This window comes from Biomphalaria glabrata, chromosome 12 (assembly GCF_947242115.1).
Source record: "Biomphalaria glabrata chromosome 12, xgBioGlab47.1, whole genome shotgun sequence".
Taxonomy (NCBI): Eukaryota; Metazoa; Mollusca; class Gastropoda; family Planorbidae; genus Biomphalaria; species Biomphalaria glabrata.
The window spans coordinates 791,239-801,378 of NC_074722.1; the positions used below are offsets into that span (position 1 = coordinate 791,239).

The 10,140-nt window shown below is 40.6% G+C and overlaps 1 protein-coding gene across 1 annotated transcript; it reads right to left on the reverse strand.

Annotated features, from left to right (window-relative positions):
- Nucleotides 1-322: 322 nt before the first annotated feature.
- Nucleotides 323-9,743, reverse strand: LOC106074391 (uncharacterized). The gene is made up of 2 exons (XM_056005216.1): nt 9,560-9,743; nt 323-2,140 (listed from the first exon to the last, which is right to left on the reverse strand). The coding sequence occupies exon 2, from the start codon at nt 2,106-2,108 to the stop codon at nt 807-809; it is 1,302 nt and encodes a 433-aa protein (XP_055861191.1). The 5' UTR covers nt 2,109-2,140; nt 9,560-9,743; the 3' UTR covers nt 323-806.
- Nucleotides 9,744-10,140: the final 397 nt, after the last annotated feature.

The following is a 10,140-nucleotide window of genomic DNA, read 5'->3' on the forward strand; positions in this document are numbered from 1 at the left end:
TGTGGATAATGCAAGATAAGTAGCATTGTCGTCAGCGGTCTCGGTTAGGGGAGACGACTCCAGAACATGAGACTGAAAAGAAGTGCTATTGTGGCGAGTTAGATTTCGTTTAAAATACCATTTTATATTATTACTCAAGTCTACTGCATTGATATCATTTTATCTCAAGTTTATAATGTAATTACATATTGTAATACAACATAATAATATATTGTGATATTATATTGCAATAAAAGTTCTATGTAGTTTTGTTTACAAATTACAAAATAAGTTTTTTTCAAGTTTTCTCCAAGTTTTATAAGGAAATATTCAATATGCCTGCTGCAGTTTAGCTGTCTACCAGCAGTCTGGTGCTATAAGTCTACGACCCTGAACAACACAAAGGCGCATTGATACATCACAGGCTAGTTTTGTAAGCATCTATTATTGTGTAACTTCGCCTCGGAAGTAGATCTAAAGCAGCGGTTCTCAACCTTTTATGCTCGGCGACCCCTTTTTTACAATCCCCCACACTGCCGCGACCCCCCCCCCCCACCGGCAAACACACACAGCAATAGAAGAATAGACAGAAACAATGCATTTTTTTCGATGGTCTTTGGCGACCCCTGGCAAATCGTCAATCGACCCCCAAGGGGGTCGCGACCCACAGGTTGAGAACCCCTGATCTAAAGTGTAGATCGAGTCTAGGGCTGATTGACTTGTAGTTGGCACGCATCGTTAGCGTAGAGCAAACTTAAGGCACTGATTGTTTGAAATAAATATATATAACTTAATATATACAGTTTTTAGTTTTTACGACTAAGCTATCAGTCATCGACATTATCTTCTTCGGGGAAATACTTTTCTGTGTCCCTCCGCAAGATTTGACAAAACGGGTGATTGTTAATGAAAATTTGTTTATAGTAGTTTTGGTAGAGTTTATGAATGATGATACTGATCGCTGATTGGTCGAAGCGGTGACACACCCCGTACATGATTGGTTGATTGAGGTTGGAAAGTTGCGCTTCGATGACCTTGGCCTTGGAACAGCCTGTGTTGGGAAGATCAGTAGGACACATGCAGTCCTGGCTCAAGGCGCAGGCCACCCATGGTTCCAGGATGGCTCTGTCCACGAAATACTCATTGTGATACACGCCAACAGTTGCCTTGGCTTGACCTAAGCAGAAATAAGCACACGGCTCATCACCGAAGTAATGATACATGCTTCGCGCTGTTCGAATCGACGAGCACGAGTAACTGCCCCCGAGCTGGAGCCCATGCTGCCGGGCGCTGCCCACGAAGGCGGTGATGGCGCCTTTGATGAATCTGACAGACGCGTCTGCCCAGACGACAACGTTGGCGTTGGGGAGCTGAGATTTAATGATGACTGGCTTCCATGAGTAGCACCGAAGTTGTGAGGTGAAGTTTGGAAATTTGTGGAACGGGAAGTCCAACACTGTACACCTGCAAAACTTCTGCATGGCGGATCTTTCTGAAGTGGTCAAGCCAATGTCGTAGAAGATTAAAGAATAGTTTCGCAGATAGGGGAAGACGTTGGCGTGGATATTTTTGAGGAGCGCCTGCGTCTCTAGAAAGTGGTTGGAAGACGCTGCTGTCACAATAATGACGTCGTAGCGCGCCCTGACGCTATTCCCCATCTCCTGGAGCGCTTTGCGGTGCTGTTGGGTTAGTCTGAGCCTCTCCGGCGTTACCAGCTGGGCCACACGGTCTACTGGATCTAGCGGAAGCTGTGTTTGCAAGCAGTGATCACTTCCGTCGCAGCTGTTACTGCGGTATCGCTTACCTTGACAGGTTGGTTTGAATACCACATTTTTACTTTGACGATAGTTTTTTAGTTTACTGAGTAATGTTTCCGACAGTGTTTCAACCTCTTCTTGAAGATTAGAAAAGCTATAAATAGTCTTATCCGTTTGGGTAGGCTTCTGTAATTGCGGTTTTGATATGTTTACATTCATTTGCAAGCTTAAATTGTTTTTCGCACTTAGCGTCTGAGTTTTGAAAGGTTGGGCTGGACTGGTCAAAGAGGTCCAGTACATGAATGTAATGAAGCCTATCGCACTGGTCAGTAGAGAAGTGGTCAGGCAGAGTTTCCTGTACGGACTGGACATTTGTGTCTGGCAAAGTTGATCGCTTGTTAGTGCTAGAACAGATAGAGAATAAACTGGATTTATTAAATCAATATATCGTTAGAATTATATAAGATAAGATAAGATAAGATTAGATTAGATTAGATAAGATAAGATAAGAAGAATTAAGAAATGTATGCGTGATTATATTTAATGATACGTTTGTTTTTTTTAGATAAGATTGTATCTGTCGTATATATGGCCATTGTAAGATATTATAAATATATGTCACTTAGTAATGTTTACTAATTATTGTAGCGGTACATAGTAAAGTTAGTAAATTTCCCCTTCCAGACTTAGCGATCTATAGGGCAGATGATGTAAAGGTCATCTGTTTCTGTGACCCTAGGTTAACAATGGTGTCATGTGGCCAGCACAACGACCAACCGCTTTTACTTTTCCCCAACTAATGTCAGGAAGTAATTAGAGCTGGGTGGACTCAGAGGTACCATAAAGATTCCAAAGTTTAAAATGCCGGTTTTCACCAGGATTCGAACCGTTGACCCCTTGGTTTGGAAGCCAAGCGCTTTACCACTCAGCCACTGTGCGTAGAGGTACACACCAGGCCTTAAAGCAGTGGGCGTTGACGTTGACATAACCCTAGACCAGCGGTTCTCAACCTTTTAAGCTCGGCGACCCCTTTTTACAATCCCCCACTATGCCGCGACCCCCCCCCCCATACACAAATACAGAGTTGTAGGGTAGACAATAACAATTCATATTTTCGATGGTCTTAGGCGACCCCTGACAAATGGTCCACAAGTGAGAACCCCTGCCCTAGACAGCACTAGGTGGAGATCGAGACAACTGGTGGCTAAGAACGCGATGGACAGCAAAACAAAATGGCATCGGTCTTAGCTCTGAAAGAAAAGCGAGGCCAAACAGGAAGTGCCTGGTTCCTCTAACCTCCAAAGTAAAATATCAAAATATTCAAAAGGCTATGTACTGCTTTCTCATCCATAAATGAAAAGTGATAAGTCATTCCAATTGTATCGCTGTATTGTGGGATACATATCAACCATACATCCCACTGGCGCTACAGCCCATGGAGGGCTCTGACCTGTTTTGGCACATCTCTCCATTCTGATATTTCCTGTGCTTTATGTCTCCAGATCCGGACATTTAGCTGGTCTTGATCTGTCTCTACGTCATCAAGCCACCGTACTCGTGCCTCAGAGAATAACTGGACGAAACATTTTTTTTTTAAATAAAAATAATACTCCCCACTAGGGATTTTGGGGGCCCGCGGAGGGGGGGGGGCTTGACCTCTTTAGAGGGGCCCCTGCATTTTTATATTCGACATTATGACATGAGATGATGGCGTAATATGTAATATTTAATGTAAAAAACACATTTCGGACACTCATTTGGGGCCCCCCTCTGAAGTGGGATTTTCAAATCTGGACCTGCCCCCCCCACCCCAGCTACGCCACTACCCCCGCCCCCAACACTTGTATTGAACGATTAAAAAGTAGAAACAACGTATTGATAAACTGGTTCTCATATTCACCCTGAGAATCTATTTAAGACATAGTCGACCGCAAGGGGGGGGTGCAGGGTGGTGCACCCCCCCCTTTCCGGATTCTGAGCAGCCAAATTCTAACCAATTATTTTGCACCATCAGATTAATTTTAACTTCTAAGTAAACTTACTAAACAAGCGGTACTTTATACTGAAGTATAACATTGTAACAAAAAAAAATCTGTGAATTTTGTAGAATTAAATCTTTAAAGTAAAAGGTGCAGAGGAAAAAAAAAAAGGTAACATTCTGTGATATACCATAAAACGATAATTTAACATCAGTATTTAAAATGTTTGTTTGTAAAATGTTTTACATGTTTCGGATGTTCCTTCAGAGTTGAAGATTGTTTACTTCCTAGTCCAAACCTCCCGCAGGACGACGGGGGGAATGGGAGCGGGCAGGGTTTGAACCCTCGACCGTCGATAAATCCGAACGACAGTCCAGCGCGCAAACCGCACGACCAGGCAGCCATCCATTTATTTACCACTGCCGCTTCGATCGTGAAATCTGTTTAGTTATTCTAGACAAACGGTGAGTACTAACAGGTTCAATGTTCAAAACTCTTTCGTTCAGATAAAATTGGAAAAAAAAAAAGATAAATGCGTTAAATGTGATATTCGTTTTGACTTTTTTTTGTTCAGTAGAAGATTACATTGCCAAAAACATTTAATTTAAATACGTTAGTTCCATTTCTTCTCAACTATTATGGTTAACGATAATTAGGTTGTCCATGGTAGATTCATGCCTAACGTATTAACACAAGAATCCGATTCTTGTAGCCAAATAAAAATATTTTAATTTGACACATTTTTTAACTTGAGCAATTAGCTAACTTTTTTAGTTCATAAAATCTGCATAATTTTTTCTTTCCACATTAATATTAGATGTGAAATTTAAGAAGTGATGCATTTTGCAATGCGTCGACCAAAGAATTACAGCTCGCTCCCCATTGAGCTCAGAAAGATTACAGAAATCACTACTTTTAAGCAGAACAGAAAGTTTAGTTTATAATTCATTATAATTATCAATGGCGGATAACTATGAATATATTTTCGGGTGTATCCGGAGTACGGAAAACATGTGATGTTGATACGTTATGCATGTGTATGTCCTGTATGTATCTATGTCCCGAAATCGAAATCAAAACCGTTTGACCAATCTTGATTAAAACATGGCATGAATGTTCTTTGCGTCATGGCGAAGACCGTAGAGTATGTTAAATCTCACTCCCACAACGGGGGGGGGGGGGGGGGGGGCGCCGAAATAGAGAAAAAGTACCTAATTGTACTTCTATTAAGTAACGAAACGTTTTAACTTTACTTTCAGTGGCAAAATTTTAACAAATGTCAAGGGAACATTCTCCACGTTTTTATTATTATTATTATTATAGCTTTTATATAGCGCTACTTTCATGCTTACAGCATGCTCAGAGCGCTTTTGGTCCAGTCTCATTTGTGGACCGGTGGGGGGGAGGGGGTATCTAGGAGTTGGTTTTCCGTGCGCTCAGTAAACGCAACTCTGCCCGAGTCGGGTGTCGAACCTCGAGCCCCCTTCAAGCGCTCTTGGCCTCTCGACCACGCTTCCCGTTTGACATAAGAAGACCTAAACTCAACCCTAACTAAGGCCCGCAGGCCGCGGGTCCTATAAGGCTAGTATATATATATATATATATATATATATATATAAGTTTGTGTGTGTAGGAGTGTGTATTTGTGTGTACATATGTGTACGGCTATCTATATGTTCCAAGTCCCCAACCAATGGGAACACAACACGTCACGAGAAACTTTCTCAGCATTGACTCATGAGATGACGTTTTTCCGTCTGTCTCCACAGCTTCGTGAGCTATGTGGTTCTAGCACCAAGTAGACATAAGACAACAGACGTAAGACATGAGACATCAGACGTAAGACATAAGACATCAGAAGTAAGACATAAGACATCAGACGTAAGACATCAGACGTAAGACATCAGACGTAAGACATCAGACATCGGATGTAAGACATAAGACATCAGACGTAAGACATCAGACATCAGACGTAAGACATAAGACATCAGACGTAAGACATGAGACATCAGACGTAAGACATAAGACATCAGACATCAGACGTAAGACGTAAGACATAAGACATCAGACGTAACACATCAGACGTAAGACATCAGACATCAGATGTAAGACATAAGACATCAGACATCAGACGTAAGACATAAGACATCAGACGTAAGACATGAGACATCAGACGTAAGACATAAGACATCAGACATCAGACGTAAGACATAAGACATCAGACGTAACACATCAGACGTAAGACATCAGACATCAGATGTAAGACATAAGACATCAGACATCAGACGTAAGACATAAGACATCAGACGTAAGACATGAGAGATCAGACGTAAGACATGAGACATCAGACGTAAGACATAAGACATCAGACGTAAGACATAAGACATCAGACGTAAGATATCAGACGTAAGACATCAGACGTAAGACATCAGACATATGATGTAAGACATAAGACATCAGACGTAAGACATCAGACATCAGACGTAAGACATAAGACATCAGACGTAAGACATGAGACATCAGACGTAAGACATAAGACATCAGACGTAAGACATAAGACATCAGACGTAAGACATAAGACATCAGACGTAAGACATCAGACGTAAGACATCAAACATCAGATGTAAGACATAAGACATCAGACGTAAGACATCAGATATCAGATGTAAGACATAAGACATCAGACGTAAGGCATCAGACATAAGACATCAGATGTAAGACGTAAGGCATCAGACATAAGACATCAGATGTGAGACATCAGATGTAAGACGTAAGGCATCAGACATAATACAAAAGACATAAGACATCAGATGTAAGACGTAAGGCATAAGATGTAAGACATAAGATGTAAGACATAAGATGTAAGACGTAAGACATAAGATGTAAGACATAAGATGTAAGACATAAGATGTAGGACGTAAGACATCAGACATCAGACTAAAACATAAGACATAAAACATAAGACATAAGATATAAGACATCAAACATAAGACATCAGACATAAGACATTAGACATAAGACAAAGGACATCATACATCATACATAAGACATCAGACATAAGACATCAGACATAAGACATCAGCCATAAGACCTCAGACATAAGACATCAGACATCAGCCGTAAGACATCAGACGTAAGACATCAGCTGTAAGACCTCAGACATAAGACATTAGACATAAGGCAAAAGACATCAGACGTTAGACATGAGACATCAGACGTAAGACATCAGACATAAGACACCAGACATCATACATAAGACATCATACATAAGACATCAGACATAAGACATCAGATTTAAGACAATCAGACATCAAACATCAGAAATAAGCACCAGACATCAGAAATTAGCGTTGTAAAAAGAAGCAAAGTAATCCGCTAAATTCTCCAAATGTGCGAAGTGTTCCGTTAAAGAAAAAGTTTGGGAACCACTGTAGGCCTACTATAGTACAGTAAAGTGAAAAAAAGATTATCTTTAAAGAAAATGTGATATATCAATTATCGCCAGCAGCTATCGCGCCAAAAGGGACCGCTTCAAAACGGCCTACTTCAAAATGGCTTCATAACAGAAAGATAGTTACGTTTCGATGACAAGAGTAAGAGTTTTGGGTGATAAAGATAAGATAAGATAAGATCATTTTTATTGGTCCGATCAAATGGAAATTCAATTTGACTACAATTGACCACTTCAGCGTAACTACTGTAACAATAACAGCATACATGCAAATATGAACAACATTCACACGCGAAACACATACACACTCACAACCAGCGCTTTATGAATTAGACTTCTATGGACTTCTCGATGACGACAGCTGATCTTGTAACACTCTGACCGATAGTGGGACGAAGGAGTTTTTTAAAATCTTTCTGTTTTAGTCCAAAATTGAAAGGAGACGACCACTTCGTTCAGATAGTAAAGTACTCTTTTCAGACCTTGGCGATCTATAGGGCAGATGACCACTTAGCCACTTATTATTCTGGACAATGGATCTCATTTTTTTTCTTAAAAATGTATAGGACAAACTGTAACACAGCAGGAGGGCGCAGTGTCTGAGTGGTTAAGCGCTTGGCTTCCGAAGCTGGTGTTCTGGGGTCGAATCTCGGCTAAGACTGGGATTTTGAATTTTAGGATTTTTAGGGCGGCTCTGAGTCCACCCAACTCTAATGGGTACCTTACTTTAGTTGGAGAAAGTAAAGGCAGTTGGTCATTGTGCTGACCACATGACACCCAACTCTAATGGGTACCTTACTTTAGTTGGAGAAAAGTAACGGCAGTTGGTCATTGTGCTGACCACATGACACCCAACTCTAATGGGTACCTTACTTTAGTTGGAGAAAATTAAAGGCAGTTGGTCATTGTGCTGACCACATGACACCCAACTCTAATGGGTACCTTACTTTAGTTGGAGAAAAGTAAAGGCAGTTGGTCATTGTGCTGACCACATGACACCCAACTCTAATGGGTACCTTACTTTAGTTGGAGAAAAGTAAAGGCAGTTGGTCATTGTGCTGACCACATGACACCCAACTCTAATGGGTACCTTACTTTAGTTGGGGAAAGTAAAGGCATTTGGTCATTGTGCTGACCACATGACACCCAACTCTAATGGGTACCTTACTTTAGTTGGGGAAAGTAAAGGCATTTGGTCATTGTGCTGACCACATGACACCCAACTCTAATGGGTACCTTACTTTAGTTGGGGAAAGTAAAGGCATTTGGTCATTGTGCTGACCACATGACACCCAACTCTAATGGGTACCTTACTTTAGTTGGGGAAAGTAAAGGCATTTGGTCATTGTGCTGACCACATGACACCCAACTCTAATGGGTACCTTACTTTAGTTGGGGAAAAGTAAAGGCAGTTGGTCATTGTGCTGACCACATGACACCCAACTCTAATGGGTACCTTACTTTAGTTGGGGAAAGTAAAGGCATTTGGTCATTGTGCTGACCACATGACACCCAACTCTTATGGGTACCTTACTTTAGTTGGAGAAAAGTAAAGGCAGTTGGTCATTGTGCTGACCACATGACACCCAACTCTAATGGGTACCTTACTTTAGTTGGGGAAAAGTAAAGGCAGTTGGTCATTGTGCTGACCACATGACACCCTGGCCAGAGAAACAGATGACCTTAACACCATCGACCCCATAGATCGCAAGCCTGAAAGGGAAATTTTACTTTTTTTTTAAAAGAGGCGAATTGAAAACAAACAATTTTGTAAAATGTTTTACATGTTTCGGATGTTCCTTCAGAGTCGAAGATAATTACTTCCTAGTCCAAACCTCCCGCAGGACGACGGGGGATGGGAGCGGGCAGGGTTTGAACCCTCGACCATCGATAAATGTGAACGACAGTCCAGCGCGCAAACCGCACGACCAGGTATCGAATACTTACAGGTTTTCGTGTGTAAGTTATGTATCTCTTCCTAGAACATGTCATTGCTTGAGGTAGATACACATTTTATAAGAATTGTATAACATTATAAGATCTATAACATTATAAGATCTATAACATGATAACATTATAAGCAAAACATGTGGTGTGGTAATTTTCGAGCCTCAAATGAAGGTGGCTTTTAGATATCTAGATCTATAGCATTATAACTTTATAAGATCTATAACATTATAATAAGATATCTAACATTATAGTATCTATAACATTATAATATTATAAGCAAAACATGTGGTGTGGTAGTTTTCGAGCCTCAAATGAAGGTGGCTTTTAGAAATCTAGATCTATAACATTATAACTTTATAAGATCTATAACATTATAATAAGATCTATAACATTATAAGATCTATAACATTATAACATTATAAGCAAAGCACGTGGTGTAGCACTTTTCGAGCGTCAAATGAAGGTGGCTTTTAGAAATCCAGATCAAGTTTCATTCTTGTTTTTTAAACCCAGCATACACAGAACTTACTTACACACCAACACAGGCTTAAGCAAGCGCACACGAGGAAAAGTGACTTGAATTAAACCTATATAAAAGTTGTATGTGTTTATTGATGTACAGTTATACATCTCTTTCAGTGTTTCCCACAATTTTTTCCTCAACGGAACACTTCGCACATTCTGAGTATTAAGCGGAACACTTTGCACATTCTGAGTATTAAGCGGAACACTTTGCACATTCTGAGTATTAAACGGAACACTTCGCACATTCTGAGTATTAAGCGGAACACTTTGCACATTCTGAGTATTAAGCGGAACACTTTGCTCATTCTGAGTATTAAGCGGAACACTTTGCACATTCTGAGTATTAAGCGGAACACTTTGCTTAATTTTTTTAGAGAGATCAATTCACCTTTTAGTTAATTATTCCAGTAGTTCTTGGAGCACCTATTCAGGCCGCGCGGAACACCAGGGTTCCGCGGAACACAGTTTGGGAAACGCTTATTTATTTGAGATAGTCGTT

What these genes read in the sequence shown, in the direction of transcription:
- LOC106074391 (XM_056005216.1), bottom strand. Translation starts at nt 2,108, where the DNA reads ATGTCCAGTCCGTACAGGAAACTCTGCCTGACCACTTCTCTACTGACC.